Raw genomic sequence first — 20,295 nt, 5'->3', positions numbered from 1 at the left:
AAGGAGAGGACTGAAAAATCGAAAACCGACAAATGCGACGTTCAAATAGTTATCGTGGAGATGGCAACAAATCCTATCCAGATTTGGTGTGAAGTGACATCTAAAGCCAATGAAATTGTTTAGATTATGTGCTTTCCAAATTTTCATGTAATTCCAGTATATATTCCACCGATTCGACGAAGTTAATTCGAATTTCAGGCGTCCGGACGATTTTTGACATCTTTAATTTTTATTCTACACTCTACATAAAAATGTTCGGATTTAATTTACGTCGAAAATTGGAGTCGTTGAATGCAACATTCAACAATCTCGTGGATAAGAGAAATTTCAACTTGTGCGGTCTGAAATTTATACGAGAACCACTACAACCACTGAAACGATGTCCAAGATGGGTTTGCGTGGAAGATGCAGTAAAAATTATAAATTCAGGTATTTACCATGGTTCCGCTCAGAACTCGAATAAACTTTTTGATCATCAAACTTATTATATTATCTTTATATTTCTCATTCTAACGTCGTAATCGTTGAAATTTATTTTTCCAGAGCATTTAGTTTTTATACAAGGTGGTGCAGCGACACCAAATGAGTTAATACGCGCTATGACGGAGCACGGTGTTTGCAATAATCTACGCGGGGTACGATTAATCCACATGGGTCTTGAAGGAGACGCCCCGTTCGCGAGCCCTGAATTCGAAAGTATGATATTCCGTAATTGCTAATTTCCGTTTCGGCACACCATATTAATAATTACAATTTACTCTATTTAGAACACTTTAGATCTGTGAGCTTTTACATTGGAGCGAACGTCAGAGAAGCTGTGAACGAAGGCCGTGCAGACTACATTCCAATATTCCTCCATGAAGTACCGAAACTGTTTTACGAAAAGAGGATTATTCCGGACGTTGCCCTGATTCATGTTAGTGTGCCAGACGCACGTGGCTTTTGTTCCTTAGGCGTGAGCGTGGACTGTACTCGTGCAGCTCTCAGTACAGCTAAAGTGATCATTGGTCAGTAATTAATAAGATTGCTACTGTAGCAGTAGTTATGAATACACTGAAATCAAAGTTACCTTTATAATTGGTCACAGCTCAAGTCAATGAACACATGCCACGATCATTCGGAGATTCCATCATTCATTGTAGCCACATCGATTGGGCTGTAAAGTACAATTGTCCTTTGCCATGCGTGGCTAGTTGTCCACCGAATGATATTGAAGCAGAAATTGGCAAAATTATAGCGCAAAGGCTAATAGACGATGGAGCAACTTTGCAACTTGGTATTGGCAATATACCTGACGCTATTCTCTGTTCCCTTGGCAATCACAAAGATCTTGGTATTCATTCGGAAATCATGGGTGATACAATGGTGGATCTAGCGGAACGTGGAAATATTACAAATAAAATGAAACTTAAACATAGAGGACGCATGGTAGCTTCTTTGGCGATTGGTACTAAAAGAGTATACGACTTCATACATAGTAATCCGTTTGTAGGTGCGTATGTATGTATGCATGTATGTTTGCATATATGTACGTATAACTTTGATTACTTATTCATTTAGAAATGCTTACGATCAACTATGTGAACGATCCTCGAGTGATATCGCAACAACCGAAAATGACTGCCATTAACTCTTGCATAGAGATGGACATTACTGGTCAAATATGTTCCGATAGTTTAGGTTGCAAGATGTATTCTGGCTTCGGTGGGCAACTCGATTTTATTCGTGGTGCTGCGATGGGCCAAGATGGTCGGGGGAAAGCTGTGATTGCTTTTCCTTCAGTAACCAGCAAGGGGGAAAGTAAAATTCAACCTGTACTCAAAGTTGGTATGAAACAAACAAGAAATAATACTTGCTGTAATTAGATTAAGCTCATCGAGTATTGCTATCTTTTTATCATAATAATTATAACTGTTAAACAGGTGGTGGAGTTGTAGTAACAAGGGCACACGCACACTACATTGTAACGGAACATGGTGTAGCAAACGTTTTTGGCAAAACGTTACGTCAAAGGGCGAATGCATTGATTCAAATCGCTCATCCAGATCATAGGGAATGCCTCGAAAAGGCTGCATATGAGAGACTCAAAACAAACCCAACGAAATATTTATAATCTATATACACGAACGTGTAGGCTTTAAATTGTAGGTTGTATTATCAAAATTTGATTAAGGTGTGTCGACGAATTGAAATTATACCATACAAACTGAAACTGTTCATGTAATCACTTTAAGGAGACAAAAAAGAAGGAGATTAAGTTTTATAATTGTTATTTAACTTATACCGCAACTTTTGTTATATTCATTACATGCAAACGGTTATACATGCATGAATTTTTGATGTTTTATTTGAAAGACATATATACAAAATAAATATATACAAACATAATACAAAATTTAACAAATACTTAGTATTTTCTAGGATTCTACAACTAAAAATTGATGCCTTCGGGTAGAGTTCCTTCCTGACGTCTCTTTTCCACATTTTCATAATATTCCGAGAAATTAACGTAAGATTTAATCCTTGCGTTTCTATCCGTTGGCTTTTCTCCTGAAGAATATATATCTGATGTTGAAGTATCGCTTGTCGACACTTCGTCTGTAACTCCAGTGCTTGAATAATCCTCTGTTTCTGGCATTGTTCTTATCGGAGCAGTTTCAACGATTGGATTAAATCTAACAGACTGATTGGTTGGGCTTTTCAAAGCATGGGGAAGTGGAAAATTAAAATTTCGTACAAGCAGAGTTATATCGTCACGTTTACCAGTAGTTACTGTACTTTGTGAAATACTCATATTGACATCGTGATGAATCCTTACTATTTTATCTACAACAGCTTGAGCAACTCCAGTCAACGTAGACTGCACGCGAAACTGAAATTTAATCGATATGAAACTGATTCTTATATAATCGTACAATTATGAATACCCATGTCGTACCTGTTCAACAGCTATAAGTGCTAATTCTTTATTAACTTGGTCGGTACCGGTTGCTTCTTCTAACGATTTATACAGACCATGAGACATGAGTAGTAAAAATCTGCACGATTCATCAAGTTCTATCCCACCATGAATTTCAGGCTCAGCAATAATAGGCTCTGCTGTGGCAGTTGCCAATTCCTCAAATTCTCTGTATCCTCCTTTAACAAGATAATTTCCAAGGCATCGTGTATTTTCTTGATTTCCAAGATGAGATCCTTCAAAATAAATTTGTTTTAAATATCACATCTGCTATAATATCACTTAAAACGTTAGTTCAACATTACTAACTCACCTTGTCTTATCGAATCGATATCTAATCCTAAGTGAGATAGTCGTAATAATTCATCTTCATTCCGTAAATCATGATCGACACTTAATTGTACAACTCTTAGAACTTGATTACTGTCAGTTTTACATAATAAAGCTCTGCTATCACCAACATTCGCTACATACAATCTTCCACCATATACAAGAGCTACAACTGCACTGGTTCCTGCTGATAGCTCGCAATTTAATGAATTTAACTTATCGACCTGTATAAATGTTTTATTCATTTATAATTTCACCAATGAACAAAGAAATAGATTTAAAAATTTAAGGAAACATCTTTCATTAATTGGCTCTCCATTCTACAGGCCTTAGTTTTTGAAAGAATAATACTACAAAAACTGCTTGTATAGATATAGTAAAAAGTATAGAATTAAGAAATATCACTTGAATTTGAAATATGAATTCTATACTATAATAATATGTTTTCTTGAAAATGCAGTCAGTAAATTCGACTAACCAAGTGAGGGAATTTTTGATAAGTTTCATATGAATTTAAACCATCGGGTATATCAAACTGCAAACTGGCACGTTCAGCCAAAAGATCGCCAATGGAATCTAGATATCCCCGTTCTACAGCAATAAATGCTTGCCTAAAATAATAATGTATAAATTGTTAATAGAATGATAATAAATTGTTAATTGTTATTTCCACTATTTTATACATATTATTACCGTAGAACTTCTTTGATCTCTTCATCAGTTGATTTTCCACTCAACTGACCCAGCAAAATCTCTGCAGCCATTCTTTGCATAGCAAAGTTAGCTGCTTTAGTTCCTTCGTGTCCATCAAATACTCCATAAAGGAATGTTGAGTCATCATAGCGACAATGGAAACTACGATCTTCAAATGGGTGCTCTTCTTGTCTATATCCATCCTCCCGATAAATTTGATTAGTCGAAAATCCTACTCCTGAAATAAAATAAATATTTGTTTCAGCGAGGTTTGAATGTATTTTGACTGAACAGACAGCAAAGTTTTTGTTGTGTAATCAAATTTTGCGCTGATAATCATATAATGTTTTGATTCAATTAGAGAAATTGATACATTTAGATAAATTTTTATTATTAAATCATCCCAATATTGATTGAATTTTTGTACATTTGAAAACCTATTAAGAGTTAACAATTAGTAGAAAAAAAACCAACAATATTTATAAATACTGGTTTATTTCAATATTAGTGTAAATATTGGAGTAATAAATTTTTGAGGTTACGCTCACCAGAACTGTGCATAGTTACATACCAGATTGTTTGCAAACCGGTAAATCATCCGTCCAACTGTATTGAGTATCCTGAAAAGGCATTAAATTAGGGCGTTCTGCCCTAGTTGGCATTATTAGAAATATATAATATAATAACTTAAGCGAAGAATTCAACTGATATTAAGTACATACAGACTTACGTTTGCAACATATCGACCAAAGTATCGATTTGTTTTGATTGCAAGTATCGGAAGTTTTGCAACAATCGATTAAATTTAAATTTTTAAATAGCCACCGCAAACTACAAAATTTTACTTTTAAATTACTATGCTATAGAATTTACCTTTTCGATCATTAAAAAATGAAACATATATAATCAAAATATCAAAATATGTATGTGTATAAGCATAAATATATATTCTTTTGTTTTGACATCCCTAGAAAATTATGTACATGTAAAATGAAGCATAAAATAAGACTTTTCGATATTTCTATGTTTCTATAAAACATTTAGTAAATTGTCAAAAACAAAAGCAATTCCTATTGCAAATACTTATGCTACCTGCCAAATTTCATGTGATTTAGATACTATATGATCAGGACCAAATTCAAAAACTAATACACTAAAATAAAATGAACCAATATTGAAAATGTAATCTCTACACTGAAAATTATGGACTAGTAATTTTAAGAAATACTTGCAATATGAAGACTTGTCAAATTGTCAGTGAAACATTACTGAAATAAATATTTCCCAACGAAAAGTAACATTTAATTAGGTTATTATATTATACTTAATGCTATTCTTAATGCTTCTTTAAGGTATAATATCTTTTCACGCGATGATTAAACTAGTGATATTTGTCACTTAATAACAAGAAGATATAATACATTTTTTAACAAAATTTTAACGAAGTTTTTCTTTAACTTGAAAACGTGGTAGAACCAAAATGAGTCGGCTCGGACGGCCCGGAAGTGGCTTAACGAAAACTCAGCACCTTCGTGAAGCAAAGACGAGTGCTTTGTTAAGAGAACTGAAACAGAAAGAAACAATAGCAAGAGGTCAGCAGCAAGATGTATTTAAGGCTCGAAAGAGAGTATTGCGTGAACCAAAGAAGGTGGACTTTCAAAGGCCGGGAATGACTAAAGCAATGATTGCCAGAATGCAGGCAGCAGAAAAAGTCAAGCAGGAATACGAGCGTAAAAAGCATGAAGAAATGATCGGTGAACGAATACCAAGAAGAACACCCGCTCCAGTAGGAGGTGATTCCAGGTCGTGGCAATAGTCAAATCTAACTTAATCAAATATTTATTTAACTTGTTAGATTTACTAAAATTTGTAACACGAAGAATTTCTCATCACGATCCTAAAAGCAATTTTTAATTAGGATCGGTAGAGAAAGGCTTCCGCATGCAAGAAAATCTCTACCTATGGCTGCAGCTTCATCGAGGGGTGCAATCCCACGATCAAGATCAAGACCACCTGACGAGACTGTACCTAGACAAACTACTGAATTAGCTAGAATGATGAACGCTGATGTAATCAGTGCTGAACCAGTTGGGCAAGGACCAATCAGCAATATTGTAATACCTCCTGGAACAGTAAACGAGAATCGCACTACCATTATCAGCGTACCACAACCTGCAGACATTGATCCAAAAGAAACATCGCAAATTGCAAATCGCTCTATTCAAGTGATCAGGTGAAGCTGTCATATATTGCTTTACCTATAATTCTGATACAAAATCTTTCCAATTGTAACAGTGATGCTCTCGATGAGCAAGATGCTACAGAAGCTGAAGCAGTGCAAATTAAATTAGAAGATTTACAACAAGCTAGACGAGATTTTGTTATGACAGTAGCAAACGTTTCTGTTAACATTGCGGATGAAACTCCACCTGAGTTTGGTTCTTTTGTGGAATACACACCTCCTCCTCCTCCTCCTCCTCCTAGACAAGTAATAAGGTAGAGTTGAAAAGCAAATTTTTACTTGAAATGCACAGTGAACTTCTGTAACAATGAGAATGAAATCAATAATTTAGGAAAAACTATTACTTATCTAACTGTAATGGCAATTACCTTTCTTAACAATATATAGAGTTCCTGATGTGGAGAGTGAAATGTTTCAACCTGAACATGGAATCGATCATCCAAATATTGTTGCAGCTCGTGAATTTCTGCGAAAAGCTAAAGAAGCTATGGCAGCAAGAGTAGCAGACAGAAAATTAGAAGAAGAATTTGAAAGAATAGCAGAAGAAGTTTCAGATGATTTACACTTAAATGTTCCTTTTGAAGAAGAACTTTATGTAGATAAAGATATATCTTGGGAGGAAGACGAAAAATTAGGCACAGCCATACCTGTTCAATCCAGAGTTAAAGCTCATGCATCTCCTATTCCACAGCAGCAACAAACCTACAAACATAAAACGTTTGATCCAGAGGAATTAGAGAGGTTCTTTGATGTTGAACGTTATCCTCCATGTCCAGTATGTGGACCACCTCCGGGTAGAGCGATGCTGCCTCCAGATTTATGGGAGTTAGAGGATCCATGGTATAAACCAATGCCAGAACCTGATGTACCTGACTTAATAGAATTTGATTTAATTGATTTTTGAACGAAATCTGACCTATTTAATACTAGGCAAATAAATAGAACCATCCATATAATAGATTCAAAGTTAACAGAGGGGAAATTTAAAATATTAGTAATAAATTCTTTGCTACCTACACTTTTGTTTATTAATATTTGATATTCAATTAATTTGTTTTTAAACGGAATTGATGATCCATAATTGCATAATGTAAATAAGAACAACTAAGAAATAAAAGAGAATATTTAAACATTCTGGAGCAATAGAAATATTCATTAGACAAGTTTATGTTTACATTCGAAACATATCTCAATGTGCATTGAGCATCGTTCGCAAATTCACTGGCAAATGTGATCGAGAATCCTACGAGGCGAAAAGTACAAGTCGAATATCGCGCTACGTGTTACAGATGGAGTGCTAGGCGTACGGATGTGCGAAAAGAGTGAGACCACAAGCACGGTAAAATGAGACGGCCTAGGTTTTCGTCCGTGTGGACATTCGTCATAGAGCCCGTTAGGTTCGTTCTGTCTCTCTTAAATCATCTCCCGTTCTCTTTTTAAAGTAACTGCGCAAAGGTGAATGCAGAGCAGAATGGTGGGGATAGAAAGGTTCTTGAATTTGGAAAAGAGAAAGCTCTTGACTAGTTACTAAAACGTAACTAAATTATGCTTGATTATCGTTTTAGTTGTTGCATGTGAGCAGAGTTGTGCATGTGCACATCCTACATTTAACTGATCAAAAAATTCGTTATGCAGTATTATCTTCGTAATAAGTATATTGTTACGTTTAATATATTAAATGACGAAAGGATGAATTATTGCATCTAATGTATGCATCAGTATGGATCAGTGATTTTGCGTGATGTTCCGTTCAATTATAAGATTTTAATGTCTTGTTTAAAGAACAAACGTGTATACTATCCAGAGACTAATTATATTTCAAGACATTATATTATGTACCTACTTATATCGTTGCTAAATTAAGTTAAATATAATTGTAAAAAAAAGTCTCTTTTTGTACATAAACACTACAAGTATAATGGCGACACCCACCAATGGTAATGGTAACCTTATTGACGAATTCGAGGAAGCATTCCAGGTATGTTATTAGAAGCGCTACAATTTTTTTCATTAATGTATTAGCATTTAGTATTTTAATTTTACATTTTTTGTCCTTTTGACATTCACTTTGATTTAAAAAACTGTTTTATATTATGTATAATATTATCCATGAGTTGTTTATATGGTGACATCTATTAATATAAAATACAATTACAGCAATGTTTGAGTATATTAACGGCAAAGGACGAGGGATTAGGAAACACTGGGATTGGAATGTCTGGTGGTTTGACTGTGGATAATGAGGAAGCTTGTAGTGAAGTCGAACAAGTCACATTGAGATTCATAGACTTGGCGAGGCAAATGGAGGCCTTCTTTCTACAGAAGAGATTCTTATTATCTGCATTAAAGCCAGAACTAGTAGTTAAAGAGGATATTAATGATCTTAGAGTAGAGTTAGCACGAAAAGAAGATCTGATAAAAAGACACTATGATAAGATTGCAGTGTGGCAAAATTTGTTAGCAGATCTACAAGGCTGGGCTAAATCCCCAGCTCAAGGTCCAGCACCTAATGGTAAGAATCTATAAAAATGAGTACATAATAAAGGACTTAATAATTTCAAAATGCCATAGGTTTACCAAATGGTACTCAAAGTGGGCAAAATCAACAAACCACTAATGGAGGAGGGAATACAACAATGCAACAACAACAACAAATAATGCAACATCAACAACAGCTCCAGCAGCAACAACAATTGCAACATCAAATGCAACATCAAATGCAGCAACAACAGCTTCATCAGCAACAGGTATTTAAATAATACCATTACAAGAAATGCTGAAACCTTTGTACTAAGGCTGCTGTTTGAAATTACTATTGGAGATATTTTTTTCAATATGGCACAAACAGAATTTTTTAACTGCAGGGAAGAAAAGAAATTGTGCATTTATAAATAGAAACTTTATTTTACTGTGGTGGTCATAGCTAAAAAAAAGTAACATTTTAAATTGTTGTTTCTTAACGTTTATCTCACTTTAGTTATAAATTAAGACTCATTCGTGATTCCTCTATACAAAATATCGTAGCACCATGCAGTCACTTGTTACAAAAGATTATTTATACTTGCTTTACTACTCTCATTCTAATTTTAGTATATTTATTGTTATTACGTTTTTTATTTTTTGTTACAATTTAAAAATCAATACTATTGTTGAATGATTTTATATGTCTGCCTGTGTGTATGCATGGGAGTATGAATGTACAAGGTGTATATAAATAGTTTAAATTATTAAGAGATCTTTTATGATTGGAAATATTTCCCAGAATCATAGAGACTATTTTTGCTCTTTTTTCTTACAATACTAGCTATTCAACACGTAAAATTATTCTGTCCTATTGCACAAAGAGCAATGTATACTGTATAGTGTTGTGTATAATCAGTGCCTTACATAACTCCTATCCACAGAAGTGTAATATATGGAAAAAAATTGAAGTACTTCTACTAGTATCTACGATAGATAGAAATATAAAAGCATGACTTTCATTTATGAAGAGAGGAAAGTATCAAATATATATATACCTGTATAAATATGTTATATAAAATGGTGCCAAAATTATTGATATTAAAATGCGTACAAATGTTTATCCAAAAACTGCTATAAGAAATCTGATAACTGCAATAATAAAGAAAACAGATGCGCATATATCAGTTTGCTTAATGGTAATAACAAATCTAACGATTTTTCGTGAATATGAGTCATAATATAGGAGCAGGAACTAACACTTGAAGCCTAAAGTGATCTCCTTTATATATATATATATATATCCATTTTTTCACATTTTTTCATATCATAGATTGCATTGCATTACATATTATAAATTGTTAAAGAAACGAGATATTTTTCAGTATTTATAAGTTTCCCTGATTATAATATAATAAATCTATTTTGCATGAAAATATGTATGCATGCACATTATATCACTATAAAAGCCCTTACGAACAATATCTTTATATTCAAAAGATCATACTGAAATCTTATTCACAATAAGTCATAATAATTATATGACAGATTTGTTCCATGTTTATTGTGACTGTTCTTCTGTACTTCATATACTAATACGAGTTTCTCTCGCATAAATGTTTAGAAATCATACCGAACAAAACTATATTGCAGCCATTCATTAAAATGGGTAACTGCAAGTAAACAAACGTATATCATTTCGCTTGTGTTGTCTCTACATGCAACTAGATGTTTGCAGAATAAATCTCTGTTCATGGTAAAACAACATTGTGCTTTCTTTCATTTCCCTCGCCTATCTTAATTACTATTCCTGCCACCCTATTGGCTTACAACTATTGGGACACTACTTTTATTATAATTCTGAAATCTGTATATCTAGATGTATATGCATTTGGATCCTTAAGAACCTTATATATTCATTTGACTTATTGAACATCAATTTCCACAACTTCATAAAGGTAAATTGTATACATCTTTTTAGAACATTTGACGTAACGTTGCAGGTGCAGCAAGGCTCTGGCAATCCTCCTACATCTAGTCTTCAGGGAGTTGGTGTTTCAGTTGGACAACAGGGCATGTTCATGACGCAAGGAGGTGTAGGCGTAGCTGGTGCAAGAGCTGGATTTCCTGTTGGAGGTGTAGGAAGTAGTGCCCTTCAGGGTCCATTAGCTTTTCTGGAGAAGACAACGAGCAATATAGGAATGCCGGAAAGGCGGAGTTGACGCGGAAGGGGGAGGGGCCGGGGTCGGGGTCGAGGAAGAGGCCGAGGAAAAGGACGTAGCGCAGGAGGAAATCTACCTCCACCACCTCCGCTCCTCGATACTTCAGACCCGTCGTCGTATGCTGCTGCTGCCGCAGTCGCAGCTGCTGCGGCAGCGCCCCTTCCCTCTCCTCAGCAGCAGCCTCCACCGTCTTGTACATGAACACAATTGCCGCAATTTATTTACAATGTTGCGAAGTACTGTCCCTACGTCTGAAATCCTTGTGACCATAGACTTTCCTCAAAAAACGATGGATTTCATTTCTGTTATGCTAAAAACCATTGACAAAGTATCTCTCTGTTAATAGCGCTTGTACATTTTATTGTCTTTTTTTAAGTCAGAATGAATAGAAATATTTCCTAATCTTTACGTATTGTAAGCTTATTGATAGTTTTCAATGACTGCATTGTATCAAAAAGATAAAACATTTTTAAATAGTAATCTTTAAAGAAATGATCAGATTACGTTAATTGAAGTGAGTTGACATACAACGGGAATTGTTTTTACTAACGAAAAGCGTATCAAGAAGTCCTCAGCTGTGAATCAATTTTCAGTCTAAAAGCATGAAGTTGTTGAACAGCACTTAAAAACTCAGAGATGCTAATATCAATGCTGTCTAGCATAAGAAGCATTAAAGTGCTTCCTTAACTTAATTTTAAAGTTGTGTTGCAATAATTGTGTGACAGTTATGCAAAAATATGCGTGATGGAAGAAACGTGAATGTGGAGTATTACTCAGTTTCTGTTACAATTTGTTTGTTTATTTGTGACTTCTGCGATTCTTTTTATATAAGTATACTTTGCATTAGTCTATGTAACGTAATAACTCATAAGATTATGTAAAATATAATGCGCCCACGGAACGATGATATTCATTTTAAAAGGGTAAGCAACGAAAACTGTACATAACAAAATCGTGTGTGTAAGTGAAGAAGAGTAACATAAAGATTCACATGTACATAGAATTAGAGGCACGAGTTTCCATACAATAAATCTTGTATTTTATTACTTTAAGTTTAAAAAATTGTTATTACTTTTACAAAACGTGGGTAACGTTTATACAGTGGTCAAATCTGTCGGATGTATAAAAAATGCGACACAAATAAAATGTAAATTGCCCAAATAACAACATTCCTCCCATGAGTGGTATGTTAAAAAATTTGTTTCTTATACAAGCGTAGCGTATTTTCTGTACCTTATTGTACAAAAGTATTCCCGTTATTACTGTATGCCTCTTTTATTTTTTCATTTTCTGTATAATGCGGTTATTAATGTTCGGTAACGCAAATTTAACTTTTTACATAATATGACATACATAATATGCACAAAGCAGATTATGGATTCATTACAGTTACACTAAATACTGCTGCACTGTAAAGTAATATAATTCTGTACACAAACGTAACGATTACAAATTTTGTATATGACGAACGTTAGATTGAATTTTTGTTTACATTATACTCATTTACAAAAATGCAGTTGTCGGAATATAATAAGGGAGGTGGGCGTATATGTATATAGAAATAGCCGTACAAGAGGCAAAAAAAAACAACTGAAGTCAGTTGAATATTTTAATAGAATGTTTGTAAGAACTGAATAAGCGTACGAGTTGGACGACCTGCCATTCCGGCTGGTATATATGGCAATTCTTCACCAATCATCATTACTCCTGCGATATCCAAATGCATCCACGGTGTATCGCATTCAACGAACTCTCTTAAGAAAGCTGCAGCCGTGCATGCGCCGCCAACTTTCGTTTTTGCAATATTATTTATATCCGCTGATTTAACTTTTTCTGTAAAATATAAAAAAATGTAAAAAATGAAAGAGAAAGAAAAACGAAACAGTTCAATTGTTTTATATTACTTGTCATATCATCTGTAAAATGTTTCCAGAGTGGCATTCTCCATACTCGATCACCAGTCACAGTACCAGCGTCCTTTAATTTCTCAAAAAGTGCACTATCATTTGTAAAGACTCCAGCTGCTGCTCCTCCCAAACTGATTGTTATTGCGCCGGTTAACGTCGCGATGTCCAAGATACATCTACAGTTACATTTATACATATATGTTCAAATATGTTTTGTAGAGACGTACAAGTTTCTAAAATATCTCTAATAGTTACCTAGGCTTAAATTCATGAGCATAACAAAGGGCATCGGCAAGAATAAGTCTGCCTTCTGCATCCGTGTTATCTACAATGATACTTTTTCCATTCATTGCAAATACAACGTCTCCTGGTTTGGTGGCATGTCCGGAAGGCAAGTTTTCGGTAAGTGGAATTAAGCCAACCATGTTAACTTTTAGCTTCAGTTCAGCGGCAGCTCGAATAGAGGCTGCTACACATGATGCACCAGTCATATCTGCACGCATTTCGTCCATATCCGCTGGTTGCTACATAAAAGAAATAATTATGTACAGATCGACCTAATCAAAAAACTTTGCTAAACAATCATTTACCTTGAGGCTTATACCGCCCGCGTCAAAAGTAACACCCTTCCCAACAAACACAATCGGTTGACAATCGTCTGCAGCACCTTTGTAGTGAATTTCAACGAACTTTGGTGGCTCGCAACTGCCACGAGAAACGCTAAGGAAAGAACCCATTTTCTTCTGCTCAGCCCAGTCTTTATCATGTACTATAACGGTAATTCCTAATTTCGAAAGACACGAAGACACCTCCTGGGAAAATATTGTTGGCGTCATCAAATTGGCTGGAGTGTCTGACAGTTCACGTGCCCAGTTCTGTGCTTGGGCTTTGATATTTCCAATCCGCCACTGTTCCCTGTAACAGAATAATTGTAACAATGTATATGGATAATATATATATATATAGAATTCGATAAATAAAATATATAATACTCACTGTTCCTCTTGACCATATAGTGAAATGTTTGGAAAGACTGACAGATTTTCTTTCTTCTTTGAACCTTGGAAAAACCATGTCGATAGAGTAGCACCTTCTGCTGCAGCTTCAGCGTCGCCTAATGTTTCTAATTTGATGTCTTTAATGTCAACAGCATCCAGAGCACGACAACCCACTATAAATTAAGTACTTGGTGTAGATTAACTGTCAATGTTGTTAAAATAATGAAAAAAAAAAGAATAATGAAAAAGAAAGAAAATTATGTATGTGTTCAAAAATAACAAGTATCTACCTGCGGCCGCTGTACGTATGCTTTCTTTTCCTTCGTGTAATTCTTCAAGTTTATTAATGCCGAGGTTCTTTTTCCCAAGACCAACTACTGCAACTCCCACATATTCCTTTTCATCCAAACCCCAAAATACTCTAACAGAGCCTTTGGGAATTTTCGGGCCTGCTCTGTAGTGGTAGAAGTATTGATGTGTTATTCAAAATGTTTATTTCTAATTGGTATATGCATTATTGAGGTAAGGGTGAGTTTGTTCTGCGATTGAAAGATACGTGAAAAAATGTACTGAGACACAGATCCACAAATTTATTCGTTACAATAATTCTAGGCATTGTTCGTAGCATATCCTGTAGTATTTGCAATTTTAAAATACAATCTAAAAATATACTATTTTTTACATACATCCTAGAATAAACTTCTTTTAAATTAATCTAATAATTTATATATAACGATTATTCTAGGTATTAAATTATTATTTGTAATTACAATTATTTTCTTCACAATTCGGGCTACATAGTAATTCACAATATTCTTTTTGTGTTTTTCTTATATAATAGAGACAATTGATTTGTACTAAGAGTACATCAAAGATAGGCGTCACAATTATTTCCAGCATAGTTATTAGTTAATAGAAATTTGTAATAATAAAGAATGATTTGTGAATTATAATATAGTACAATGTGAAACTATATTCGTATTATACCAAAAATTCGATCTTTCCTCTATATGTATACTCAGATTTAAGTATGTAAATCTGTCATGGGGTTTCATCATACTTGTAAGATTGCTTAAATATTACCATGTAAATACTAAAGAAATTATTAAAAATTGACACATTCAGCTTTCCAGACAATTAGTCATGAAAACCATTTACTTAACATATACTAATCAGAGCTAAATGAGAAAATGTTAAAATAGAGAATAGTACATGCATACTTTTTTTCTATTCTTTAAACATTAACAATACTTATTGTTACTTATCACTGTTTTCACCAATGAATGGGAATTGAATAATAAATTTACTAATTCTGAAACAAAAAGATATTTACAATCTACTACTTCTAATCAGAAATTCTACTTTTCTTTAACTCTGACACTAGGCATTTCAACTATCTTAAACTAACAACATACAATCGTTGAACAAAGTAATAAACTGCACCTGTCGATATTAGTACTGCCATAAATGTTGACAAACTCAAACATATTACTAGCAAAATCACTACAAGCTCAAACAAGTAACAAATTTTCAATAATTTTCATATAAATTGCCAGCCATATGATTGTGATTAGATAATAGCAAACTTGATTAAATTCTACTATGCTTTTGGTTTCATGAATACATTGCTTTTGCAAGCCGAATGCCCTAATAATCTGTGCTCCAGACACTGGTTCACTGAAATGCGAATATGTAAGAAATCTAGAAATGGATCGACACTAGTATAAATATAACGATTTTGATGCTGACAGTAGGAACTTAATATAATCAAGCAGATTCACTATCCTTAGCTGATACAACACTCTTGGCACGAATTGTATTGAATACACATTAATTCATTTATAATATCAATATGAATATATTTCTAATCTCTTGATTTGAATTCATTAGGCTACTTTGGCAAGATATTTTCTATATAAATCAAATGGTACAATTAAAATTGCATTTAAAATCAGAATTCAAAATAAGTATTTGATTTCGCATTATCAAGTGCTGTCTGTAACATTACAATCACAAAATTATCTTTCACAATGCTGAATATTTTTGGTAATAAAACTGTATACTATATTTGTAATTTACAAGACAAATGATGTGTAACTCGAATTTTTCTATATAATGAAATGCTAAATGATTCATATGAATTTTGAATGAATAAAGTGTGTTAAAAATAAGCAACATCAATTCTTTAATCTATATATAACTAAATTAATATGAAATTATAAAATACCATATTTCGCATTATAAACCATTAGAGACAGATATGCGCCATTAGTACAAACATATGAATTATTTATAGCTAAGATTCAGTCTATTATTAATGTACATCTAAATTGAGAAATACTTAATTGAAAGTAGAATTAACAAATAACATCCATAAGATAAAATAATAATAAAGCAACAGTACTAATTTTCATACAAATGTAATTACAGGATAATATTTGTGCTGCTTAATGCTGAGAGTATTCTCACAAATAATTCAGTCTCTAATAATTTAGATTTTCTGGTATTTGATACTTTCTTTTTTTACAATTTGCCTCCTAACAAATTACTATAACACTTAGAATAAATGTTTACGTCTCGTTGTTGTTTTATGTCTGAGCAGTGAAATGGATAAATTTTAATTATATCGAACAGATTTCATATTCATATATATGTGTGTTTGTTTGCATAGCAGTATATGCATTATGTTAAGATTATCTTCAAACAAGTTCCAATATTTTAATAATCCCTTGAGAATTGGCAGCCACTACAACATTAGACATTTGTCTCCAACAAACTGCAGACACAAATTCATTTAGGTCCTCTTCTCTTCTTTCTTGCATTTCTAGTATACTTCGACCAGCATCGAATTTATAAGAGAATAATTGTTTGGTGAGTCCTTTGTAATATACATATAATGCATTGTTTTCAGATCCACACGCTACATAATGACCGTCTGTGGCAAGACCTACGAAATTCTTCTCGTTAACATGTCCGACAAACGATCGCAAACAATGTGGATTATTAATGTTCCACATTTTCAATTGTGAATCAGTGCTTGCCGATACTATCTCTTCCTTGTTAATGAACTTTACGTACGAAACGGCTTTACGATGTCCTTTAAATATGCATAATGCTCCATTCATGTTACGCAAATCATAATAATGGACACAATGATCTGCAGATCCAAATGCCAAATGACATGAACTACGTGGATTAAACTTAACACAGCATACATTAGCTTTTGCTTCTAAAGAAGCAACGGAATGATCGTTATTCAAGGACCATAATTTAACTCTGGTATCATCTGAGCCTGATGCTATCAATCTAGTGTCTACATCATTGAAGTCGACAGACCAGCACCTTTTCTCGTGTTCTTGAAATGCTTTTGTTCTTTGACCCGTTGCAGCATCCCAGACTGTTACAGTTCCTTCATAATCAGATGATGCTAACATTCCCTTGTGGAAAGAATTCCATGAAACGCATGATATCTTAGAGCTAGAAGTCATTTCTACACATGGATAGTGAATGTCTACAGTATCCCTAATTACGGCGCTGTAATCAAATACTTTTATACGTTTTGTGACTCCGGCTATTGCAAAGAATTCATTGTCTTTATCAAATTCTATACTTGAAACAATAGTAGAATTATTAAAAATATCCGATGAGTAATTTAAAGTTGCCAATGGGCGCAATGAATTATACTTTAAAAATTTAACAAGATTCTCTCTGAAAACATCCAATCCTGAACTTGAACCATGCCATGCATCATTCTGTCCTTCAGCTTTATGTCCAAGGTGTAGCTCTTTGGCACGGGAATCAAAGTAACATTGCACAAAATCGTCGAAATGAGCATGCATTCTCTTTCTGCGTAGGGCCAAAGTAGAACCAGGTGTATATTCATTTTGCTTCTGACTTCCTGGAGGATTAACAAATGTATCATTCCCAGATGATCCTGTTTTATCTATTGGCTTTACCATATTCGAATCTATTATGTCTATAAGTCCAATCATCTCTCTTTTAATAGCAGAGACCTGTGCGGTATCGTTCTCACTTGATTTCTTTAAGTCTTCCATTTTTGGACATTTACTTTGAACATCCCTTAAAATATTTTCGACTTCTTCTGTATCTCTCTTAATCAATGTTATTTCTTTTTGTAACTGATTTTTTTGTTCTTCCTTTTGTTGCAATAAATGCTTCAAAAACTCATGCAATAACTTATTTTGTGCTGCACAAGTTTCTGCTTCAAGCAAATGTTTTTTTTGTGTTAATACTTCTAACATTACGTTTATATCAGGTAATGTTAAATTAGCACTTTCAGCTGCTACAATGTCTTTCAATCCGTCATAGGGTGGTAAACATAAATCTGTACCTATACCTCTGTGCCTACCATCAGTTGCATAAGAAGATCCTAGCTCACTAAGACCCTTAATTCTAGTCTTATATTTTGATATTAATTCATGTAACAAAAAGTTTGGGAAAATATCTTGTTGTGTTAACGTATAACTGCATTTGGGACAACGCCCATTGGCTTCTAGAGATTTCACTATACAACGATAACAAAATGTATGACCACAACGTGTGATATGAGCTTCATCGATAACCTCAAAACAAATAGGGCACAGATAATCATTATTTTTATCTTCGAGTGTACCACTAATCCTATGAAGAACATTTGTGGAATAATGCTGTTTACTTAATCTACTATTACAATCTCCACCTGTCCCACTGCTTCCAGCAGTGTTATCATTTCCCAAATTATTATCACTGATAGTCGACATTCTCTTTATCTAAATACCTCTTAATATATGGCTAAATTTTAAAGAACTATTTCAAATTTCATACTACTCAAAGCTTAATTCAGTCATCAAATAATAAATTATTTTTAACTGAAAACCAGTTTAAAAAGAAATTATTATCCCCTAAATAATACGCTTTCAAATGTTTCTTTATATAATAAAATATGCGATCTGGCAACTCCTTCTGTGCAGCGAGTTTTTGCTTCATATCATGCGTACAATACCATCTCTCAGTCTAGTCACTCCTGAAATAATGAAAATAATGCCAGTGAGCTCATATGGAAGATAATTTTTCACTCGAATTCAAGAATTTTGTTAATAGAAAAAATAATTTATGTAAAAGTTTTATAAAAAATAACAAAGGAAAAGCAATTCTGAATATTATATGTAAAGCTCAGGCAGCATTATGACAATTGTTTCAGGCTGGAACTATCAATAAAACATTTAAACACTGTTTAATGTTAATTCTCATAATCTCAAAGGAAAATGCAAAAACAACATGTACAAAACTATATGCACTGTGCGAAGTACACAATTTTGTGCTATATCTGTTATGTACAACTTGTTTGTCCATAGTTCACTCGGGTAACTTGTTTGTACATAATATTTATATTTATATATTTATATGTATATATATATATATATATATATATATATATATAAAATAAAATAGACATATATAAATGTAGACACATAATATCAGTATCGCATATTGCACAAGAGAAAACAATTAATTTAGCAAAGTGAACACAGACTTCTACGTAAACTGGTATTCCGAGTGACACAATGAAATTACAAAATACATATGTTATAGGTTACAAGAACATATTACTGGGACTTACAATAGGATATTCTTTTGTAGTTTTCCATTAACTAGTTCATCGTATTTAGCCGCCGTAGGTGTCAATGAAATCTTCCTTTCATCTTCTGAATCGTATACACCAAGTACCAAACCTTTCTGTTGGGAATTGAAATATCACGAATAAAAATGGAACGTAGATAATCTTTCATTAAGTATGTTACAATGTATTCGAACCATAGTTTTATGAAAACTAATTTTAGTAAAACTACTGAATGGAAAAACTCAAATATTAAAAGATATTCAATGTTTCTTAGAAGAACTTGTTCATATTTTGCACAACGTGGTTAAATATTCCTCTCCTTTCTCTTCCGAAAATTTTCACGACAGTCTGACAAAAATTTTTCACCTCGTTACTTCGTTGTATACAGCAAAAATATAAACGATTTTTCGATCAAAAACATCCGAAAATTTATTTTCCAATGTGTAAACGAATAGTATTTTTCTAATTACCTTCATGGTCGCGATGCAGGATAAGAAACGTAACTGCGAATTACCGTATTGTAGACTCTTAGACCTGATAAGAGACAATGCCATAATTTGTTCGGAGAGCATTAGGTGCGATATATATAGACACGCACACATGTATAAACATACAAAAGTGTGAATGCAGACGCATCTATGTAGTATATCCATACATACCGGAGAAGGTACGCGTGTGTTTCCCTGAAAAGATACGATATCTAGACAACTTGGTCACCAATATTGTAGATCCGCGACTGTAGTGCCCTCGCTTCAATTATTTTCATATTGCCATCTGGTGAGTATTTTTGAAAATTACCAACCGACCGTTTTAATTGATGAAATCAGTATATATTTGTATGTCAGACATCTAACAATAATTTAA

General features: G+C 33.5%; 6 protein-coding genes across 10 annotated transcripts; 3 read left to right on the top strand and 3 right to left on the bottom strand.

Moving 5' to 3' along the window:
- Window positions 1–51: 51 nt before the first annotated feature.
- On the top strand, window positions 52–2,404 carry LOC117219636 (succinyl-CoA:acetate/propanoyl-CoA:succinate CoA transferase). 2 transcript variants are annotated; one of them, XM_033468932.2, is made up of 6 exons: window positions 52–429; window positions 544–696; window positions 768–1,007; window positions 1,088–1,492; window positions 1,561–1,827; window positions 1,923–2,404. In XM_033468932.2, the coding sequence occupies exons 1-6, from the start codon at window positions 252–254 to the stop codon at window positions 2,111–2,113; spliced, it is 1,434 nt and encodes a 477-aa protein (XP_033324823.1). In that variant the 5' UTR covers window positions 52–251; the 3' UTR covers window positions 2,114–2,404. The 2 variants fall into 2 exon arrangements, with proteins under 2 accessions (XP_033324823.1, XP_033324824.1); XM_033468933.2 differs by having other exon boundaries at window positions 1,561–1,823; window positions 1,923–2,076.
- On the bottom strand, window positions 2,319–4,763 carry LOC117219637 (TGF-beta-activated kinase 1 and MAP3K7-binding protein 1). 4 transcript variants are annotated; one of them, XM_033468936.2, is made up of 7 exons: window positions 4,705–4,763; window positions 4,554–4,628; window positions 3,983–4,220; window positions 3,768–3,900; window positions 3,273–3,513; window positions 2,939–3,195; window positions 2,319–2,872 (listed from the first exon to the last, which is right to left on the bottom strand). In XM_033468936.2, exons 2-7 carry the CDS (start codon window positions 4,612–4,614, stop codon window positions 2,432–2,434), a joined length of 1,371 nt encoding a protein of 456 aa, XP_033324827.1. In that variant the 5' UTR covers window positions 4,615–4,628; window positions 4,705–4,763; the 3' UTR covers window positions 2,319–2,431. The 4 variants fall into 4 exon arrangements, with proteins under 4 accessions (XP_033324827.1, XP_033324826.1, XP_033324828.1 ...); XM_033468935.2 differs by having other exon boundaries at window positions 4,554–4,633; window positions 4,705–4,761; XM_033468937.2 differs by having other exon boundaries at window positions 4,713–4,756.
- A 98-nt stretch (window positions 4,764–4,861) lies between these two features.
- On the top strand, window positions 4,862–7,356 carry LOC117219665 (uncharacterized). The gene is made up of 5 exons (XM_033468978.2): window positions 4,862–5,291; window positions 5,456–5,785; window positions 5,901–6,215; window positions 6,278–6,478; window positions 6,612–7,356. Exons 2-5 carry the CDS (start codon window positions 5,463–5,465, stop codon window positions 7,126–7,128), a joined length of 1,356 nt encoding a protein of 451 aa, XP_033324869.2. The 5' UTR covers window positions 4,862–5,291; window positions 5,456–5,462; the 3' UTR covers window positions 7,129–7,356.
- A 153-nt stretch (window positions 7,357–7,509) lies between these two features.
- On the top strand, window positions 7,510–12,788 carry MED28 (mediator complex subunit 28). Its single transcript, XM_033468940.2, has 4 exons — window positions 7,510–8,202; window positions 8,382–8,736; window positions 8,796–8,971; window positions 10,688–12,788. The coding sequence occupies exons 1-4, from the start codon at window positions 8,143–8,145 to the stop codon at window positions 10,904–10,906; spliced, it is 810 nt and encodes a 269-aa protein (XP_033324831.1). The 5' UTR covers window positions 7,510–8,142; the 3' UTR covers window positions 10,907–12,788.
- LOC117219634 (cytosol aminopeptidase) lies at window positions 11,923–20,050 on the bottom strand. Its single transcript, XM_033468930.2, has 8 exons — window positions 19,902–20,050; window positions 19,432–19,547; window positions 14,102–14,265; window positions 13,810–13,984; window positions 13,404–13,728; window positions 13,069–13,337; window positions 12,811–12,989; window positions 11,923–12,739 (listed from the first exon to the last, which is right to left on the bottom strand). The coding sequence occupies exons 1-8, from the start codon at window positions 20,031–20,033 to the stop codon at window positions 12,516–12,518; spliced, it is 1,584 nt and encodes a 527-aa protein (XP_033324821.2). The 5' UTR covers window positions 20,034–20,050; the 3' UTR covers window positions 11,923–12,515.
- LOC117219633 (E3 ubiquitin-protein ligase COP1) lies at window positions 14,379–18,828 on the bottom strand. The gene has a single exon (XM_033468929.2). It carries the CDS (start codon window positions 18,569–18,571, stop codon window positions 16,511–16,513), a length of 2,061 nt encoding a protein of 686 aa, XP_033324820.1. The 5' UTR covers window positions 18,572–18,828; the 3' UTR covers window positions 14,379–16,510.
- Window positions 20,051–20,295: the final 245 nt, after the last annotated feature.

The sequence above is a fragment of the Megalopta genalis genome, chromosome 15 (genome assembly GCF_051020955.1).
Source record: "Megalopta genalis isolate 19385.01 chromosome 15, iyMegGena1_principal, whole genome shotgun sequence".
Taxonomy (NCBI): domain Eukaryota; kingdom Metazoa; phylum Arthropoda; class Insecta; order Hymenoptera; family Halictidae; genus Megalopta; species Megalopta genalis.
Note: the sequence above shows the minus strand (reverse complement) of the source record. Positions and strands in the feature narration are given on the sequence as shown.

Bases quoted from the DNA above. Each gene is read 5' to 3' on its own strand.
- LOC117219636 (XM_033468932.2), top strand. From the start codon at position 252: ATGTTCGGATTTAATTTACGTCGAAAATTGGAGTCGTTGAATGCAACA. The intron at 697-767 runs GTATGATATTCC...TACTCTATTTAG, and splicing joins CGCGAGCCCTGAATTCGAAA to AACACTTTAGATCTGTGAGC. The intron at 1,828-1,922 runs GTATGAAACAAA...ACTGTTAAACAG, and splicing joins TCAACCTGTACTCAAAGTTG to GTGGTGGAGTTGTAGTAACA.
- LOC117219637 (XM_033468934.2), bottom strand. The intron at 3,514-3,767 runs GTTAGTCGAATT...ACATTTATACAG, and splicing joins ATCAAAAATTCCCTCACTTG to GTCGATAAGTTAAATTCATT. The intron at 2,873-2,938 runs GTACGACATGGG...ATTAAATTTCAG, and splicing joins CACTTATAGCTGTTGAACAG to TTTCGCGTGCAGTCTACGTT.
- LOC117219665 (XM_033468978.2), top strand. From the start codon at position 5,463: ATGAGTCGGCTCGGACGGCCCGGAAGTGGCTTAACGAAAACTCAGCAC. The intron at 5,786-5,900 runs GTCGTGGCAATA...ATTTTTAATTAG, and splicing joins CCAGTAGGAGGTGATTCCAG to GATCGGTAGAGAAAGGCTTC. The intron at 6,216-6,277 runs GTGAAGCTGTCA...CAATTGTAACAG, and splicing joins CGCTCTATTCAAGTGATCAG to TGATGCTCTCGATGAGCAAG.
- MED28 (XM_033468940.2), top strand. From the start codon at position 8,143: ATGGCGACACCCACCAATGGTAATGGTAACCTTATTGACGAATTCGAG. The intron at 8,203-8,381 runs GTATGTTATTAG...ATACAATTACAG, and splicing joins AATTCGAGGAAGCATTCCAG to CAATGTTTGAGTATATTAAC. The intron at 8,972-10,687 runs GTATTTAAATAA...GTAACGTTGCAG, and splicing joins AACAGCTTCATCAGCAACAG to GTGCAGCAAGGCTCTGGCAA.
- LOC117219633 (XM_033468929.2), bottom strand. From the start codon at position 18,571: ATGTCGACTATCAGTGATAATAATTTGGGAAATGATAACACTGCTGGA.
- LOC117219634 (XM_033468930.2), bottom strand. From the start codon at position 20,033: ATGTGTGCGTGTCTATATATATCGCACCTAATGCTCTCCGAACAAATT. The intron at 13,729-13,809 runs GTGAGTATTATA...ATTCTGTTACAG, and splicing joins CTATATGGTCAAGAGGAACA to GGAACAGTGGCGGATTGGAA. The intron at 12,740-12,810 runs GTAATATAAAAC...TATATTTTACAG, and splicing joins TTTTACAGATGATATGACAA to AAAAAGTTAAATCAGCGGAT.